Raw genomic sequence first — 5,746 nt, forward strand, 5'->3', positions numbered from 1 at the left:
TGAACTTCACAAGTGTCTTTTAGACTGTGAACTTCACAAGTGTCTTTTAGTTTTTTTCTCTCCTCTTATATAGGACAGGATGGTTATTTCAGGGAAATAACCACCTCTCCTGCCCAATCAGCTATCCTGGGGGCAGTAGACTTAGTGCTGCATGCCTCTAGCTAATGTGGAGCCTAACTTGGGTTCTGTCCAGGTATATTACAGTGTCCTCTGGGACCTGCCAATTGGTATAACATCTTGCTTGCCCAGTGCCTTGTTTACAGTCACCAACTTTGGAGAACTATCAAGAATGGACTTGCCTTTCAGAATGAAGATAACGGAACCTGCTAAAGGTCCATGCACAGGATTTCAGGTGTGGGAACTGAGGTCATATTTGAGGCTTACAGTTTTGGGGAAGCCTATTGACAGCTAGCTTCTGCCTTTGTTATAGTCCTTGTGATAAGAGCTATTTCTTGGTTGGCTACTATGGCTCTGAGTCTTCCAATACATCTGTTCTGACACATTTTAGTTGTTTTAAACTTATTTACTTTTGCCTCAGATTAACTGTTCTCACCAGGTCTGACTTCTCAAAACTAAGGCTCTCTATTTGATTCCCCTTAGCTACTGCACTTCAGACCACACACTGCTGTAAGGCAAGCTTTGAGCTTGACAATATTTACCAAAGTCATTGCTGAATCTTCACAATCACTCACAGAGAATTTTAGTATCATATCTTGGCATCCTCATCATCATATATAATGCATGTAGACCTAACTAATTTGCCCATTTTACCTCAATCTCACCAGAGTTATAAAGAGCTCACCCTGGAAATCTTTATCTTCAGGACTTGAGTGATTTGTTTGGTTTCCCTTTGGTATTCAGAGATTGCTGTATAGCCCTTCCTTTTTTATTTTATTCTTTATTTTATTATTATTATTTTTTGTATAGCCCTTCTGAATGTAAAATCCCCTTCATCATTGTTATTCCCATGCTAGGCAGACAGTCAGCATGGAGGTTAAACTGGGGATTCAGGATATTTCTGCAGCTGAGCAGAGAGGATCACAATGGAATCTTTGAGTCTGGTAATTTTCTCCTTTTTCTTAGTTCTCTCCAAGTTGCTAAATTTCCCTCAACCCTGAATCAAAACTGTGAAGTATGCATCCTCAGAGATAGCCCAGAGATCAGGAGACTGGCACAGCTGCACTAGGCATATTTTACTGATTGTTTATGTGTCTTGTATTAAACACCTGAACTCTGGCTCTGAGGGTTTTATTTCTGTGTCTCCCTTTCCTAGTAGGTCATAATTGTGAACCCACTGTTTCTGTGCCCTCCCATAATCTGCATCCCTGCATCTCCTTTTTGCCACTATCATCAAGTCCATGCCACTATAAAGGAGATTAAGGAAATAGGGACAAGCCACAGCCCACAGTGGGCTGCCTGTCCTCCCTGCCTGCAGTGACAGAGACAATGGCAGAAGTGACCAGCAGTGACCCCGGGTGTCCCTCAATTCTGACATACAGCCAGGATTCTGCTATAGCCTTTCTGGGATAGAGATTCAACAGGGTTCCTTCTGCCATGAAACACCCACAATATCACTTCAGGTGAGGGGCACTGAGGCCCAATCCAGTTCATCCCTCAGATATCTACTATCTGCTAATGACTCATATCCCTTAAGTTTTTATCTTGTCAAGTTCCTGTAATTCTTGTTTTTTTTTTAAATATATTCATCTATTTATTTGTAATATAATCACGTGGATATTTATTTGTTAAGCAAACATTACAAGTACCAATTAGATTCTGGCACTTCTGAAACTTGCCCTGGACTGCTGCCCCAAGCGAGGCACAGTCCCTGGTCTTCAAGGACTAACACACTGACAGGTTTTCCAGTGCAAGGGAGTCAGTGCAATGACACAACAGGTAAAGTGGTTTGATAGGAAAGAAAAGGAGACATGACATGCTGCCTTACAGAATTTGGGGATGATTTTACAGAAGACAGGTTACTTGGGCAGGATATATCTAAATAAATAAATAGCAATGTACAACTTCAGTTCTTTGCTAATTGTCCTCTGCTTCCTGGTCAGAGAACTAAATATCTCTTCACTTAGGTTCTTGGGAGTAAGTCTGGTCTGCTTTTCCTCTAAGAATCATGGGGGGACCTCTTGTTGACTTTAACAATTACTTTTTAAGAAATAGTCCTAGGCTTTTGCTCTGGATTCACAAATCACACAGCATAAAGGGGGCTGTTGTACTCAGGTACCTGTGTGTCTGCTGTTTCCCTTACCTACTGTTTTTGGCTACATCCTCTACTGCTCTGCTGACATTGCTCCTATCAAAGCAATGGGTTATCTTCCACAAATGTACAACTGTTCTCTGACCCCCTCAGCTGAAAACTGAGACATGGGCTAAAACCTGCAGCAGAGAGGAAATAGTTAAGACAAAGACTTAACATTCTCACTGTGTAGAATGTTAAGCACTGAAATGCAAATTTTGGTAATTATAAGATTCTCCTGGAGTTCTGAATAAAAATATGTTATTGTTACTTGCAGTTATAAGTGGATTTGAATCTGGAAGGAAACTGACTAGGGGTTATGTTTCCACTTGTCATTTCAGATTTTGTAACTTCCATGTTCAGAGATTTGGGACAATATTGTAGTCATCATTGATTCATAAAAAAGACACTTGTAGTCATCTATAGATGCACAATCTGTAGTAGCTGAGTCTTTCTTGACTCTTTTTATGTATAGACACATGAACCTCTCTCTACCTTACATAGAAAAATATGATTATTTTAGACCATGTCTGTCTCTTAAGATAAAACATATAGCTGAAGACACATCCCATGTCAAGTTTTAATGCTCAAGAAGTAAATCACATGAAGAAGGTTAAACACAATACCTATTTAATTGGTACTTCTTGTTAATATGGGGATTTCAGGAACATTGAATCATCCTGACTTCGTGGTGAGAGATAGACATAGCAAAAATTTGAGACAAAGAAACAGATTCATGTGGACAAAGTAAAGAGACCATAATCTCATATTAAGTAATCTTTTTTATAAATATTAATTATAATTATAACTACGATTGATTTAAGATGATGTATATGAGATAACCTTTGAAAATTTTGTACTCTAGTCTTTAAATGTGTGATTTTATTCCATGGATTAAATTGGCTAAAGGTTTTAACCTCATAGTGATACTCAGCTGATGAATTATTGAAAACTGTATCTGAAACTAATGATGTACTATATGTTGGTTAATTGAATTTAAATAAATAAAAATTAAAAAAAGAAATGACAAGATGACTCCTGCATGTTAGGAAAAATCCTCTGACCACAGGGTGGAGACTGGTTTGAAGGTTATGAAATCAAACCCAGACAGATTTAAGGAAAGAATACAGGTGATAGGAGTTAGGAGTGTGCAGTAGGCAGTGACAGTGGGGGGGATGGCAAGAAGAATGAATGAATATTTAGAGATTAAAAATACAGTCAAAGGGAACTAGTGAAAAGGTAAAAAGGATGAGAAAGAAAAATGAGTAAGCATTGTTTCAAGTTTCTACATTGGGTTGGATAGGTAGATATAGTGATTTAACTCACAAAAATGTGAGCATGAAGGAGGTACAGTGGATTTGTGAAGAATGCACAAGTTACTCCAGTCTCAAATTTGTTGAGCATGTGGTATAGATATTTAGGCATAGATAAATGGAAAATGGATTTGGGTTTCAGAGAGGTATTTGATGCAGAAACCTAGATTTGGAAGAAATTAAAACATATAGATGGTCAAAATATGGCAAATGGATGAGCTCAATCAGAGATACTGTATAGAACAGGGGAAGGAGGAGAGGATGAGGCCTTGGAATCAGCCGCATATAAGGGAGAGGTAGATGGAGAAGGTGGTGGGATGGGAGATATAGGAGGAACAACTAACTGTAGGGTGCTGTGTTATGGAAACTGAGGGAGAATACTTTAAAAGATAACAAATTGATATGCAGTGTTTAGTAATGGCAAGAGGGGATACAGAAGATCCTTTCAAGTGGACATTCCAAATGAGGAGTAATTGAATGGTAGAGTCTAAACATCTCTCTAGAAGCAGCATGTTTACTCTTATCTGTAAATGAAACTAGGCCTATCATAGTTCAGACATGTGGATGTCTCACCTGAAGACCTTGTCTCAAGAAAAGGGGATTCTCTTCTTTGTATCTCACTTTATTTTCTTGTGTTTCAGTTTCAGCTTGTTTCTTCTCATGAAGATGGTAGCCAGATCTAGACACTGGATGACCCACCAGGAATGGAGCAATGATGATTTTGGTTTCTTTTTTCTTTTCTGTCTTCCAAGCCATTGATGATGACCTTTAGTAATTCTAGCTGGAGGCTACTCCAGCCTTCTTTTTTCCTGATGGGCATCCCCGGTTTAGAGGAAAGCCAGCACTGGATAGCATTGCTACTGTGTGTCCTTTATGTCCTTGCTGTAATGGGCAATGTCACCATCATCTTCATCATCTGGACTGACTCATCCTTGCACCAGCCGATGTACCTCTTTCTGGCCATGCTATCTGGCATTGACCTGGTGTTGGCCTCCTCCACTGCACCCAAAGCCCTTGCGGTGCTCCTGGCTCATGCCCATGAGATTGGGTACACTTTCTGCCTGATCCAGATGTTCTTCATCCATGCGTTCTCTTCCATGGAGTCAGGGGTACTTGTGGCCATGGCTCTGGATCGCTATGTAGCCATTTGTCACCCTCTGCATCATTCCACTATCTTGCATCCGGGGATCATCGGGCGCATTGGGATGGCAGTGCTGGTGCGGGGGTTAGTTCTCCTCCTCCCCTTCCCTATCCTGTTGCAGAGACTCCTCTTCTGCCGGGCCACCATCATAGGCCATGCCTATTGTGAACATATGGCTGTTGTAAAACTTGCCTGCTCAGAAACCACAGTGAACCGAGCTTATGGGTTGGCAGTGGCTCTGCTTGTGGTTGGGCTAGATGTTGTGGCCATTGGTATTTCCTATGCCCTCATCCTGCAGACAGTGTTGAAGGTACCAGGGGGTGAGGCCCGACTTAAGGCCTTTAGCACATGTGGGTCTCATATTTGTGTTATCCTGATCTTCTATGTTCCTGGAATGTTTTCCTTCCTCACACATCGCTTTGGCCACCATGTACCCCACCACGTCCATGTTCTTCTGGCCACACTCTACCTCCTTGTGCCACCTGCACTCAATCCTCTTGTCTATGGGGTGAAGACTCGACAGATCCGCCAGCGAGTACTTAGGGCTTTCTCCCTAAAAGGATTGATCTGAACAGTTCACAGTTATTTTCTTCTGAGGTTCCTGCCAAAGTTACTGCCAGAAGCCCCTTGCTGGTCTAGGCTATGTGGATAGGGACTATTCCAGAGTGAAGAGTCCTTCAAGTCCTGCCAGTCTTACGGCAGAGAATATCCTTAGGTACTTGGATCCATCACTTATTTGATTATATGGATAGATGGAGTAGTGATTATTTTCCTATCCTTTCTTTTGCCTTTGTTTCCAACATTGTTGAGGGGACTTGAGGATTAGAGACAAGATAAAGCTTTTGATATGCCATTTTTTCTGGCTTCACCTAATAACTGTATAATATCATCTGGTAATGGAATGAGATGTCCCAATCTTTGCTTGGTTTTAGTTTTAGAGTGTCTTCACATGCTTGACGTTAGTACTATGAGCTCTAGGTCCCTTGGCTTCTGTGTAGCAACAGTCTCTCAAAGCATTTGATACTGCCAATATGTCAGAAAATA

At 40.9% G+C, this 5,746-nt stretch overlaps 1 protein-coding gene across 1 annotated transcript; it reads left to right on the forward strand.

Annotated features, from left to right (window-relative positions):
• The first annotated feature begins 4,319 nt into the window (after positions 1-4,319).
• On the forward strand, positions 4,320-5,273 carry LOC112910912 (olfactory receptor 52L1-like). Its single transcript, XM_025987228.2, has one exon. It carries the CDS (start codon positions 4,320-4,322, stop codon positions 5,271-5,273), a length of 954 nt encoding a protein of 317 aa, XP_025843013.2.
• The last annotated feature ends 473 nt before the right edge of the window (positions 5,274-5,746 follow it).

The sequence above is a fragment of the Vulpes vulpes genome, chromosome 11 (assembly GCF_048418805.1).
Source record: "Vulpes vulpes isolate BD-2025 chromosome 11, VulVul3, whole genome shotgun sequence".
NCBI classification, from domain to species: Eukaryota; Metazoa; Chordata; class Mammalia; order Carnivora; family Canidae; genus Vulpes; species Vulpes vulpes.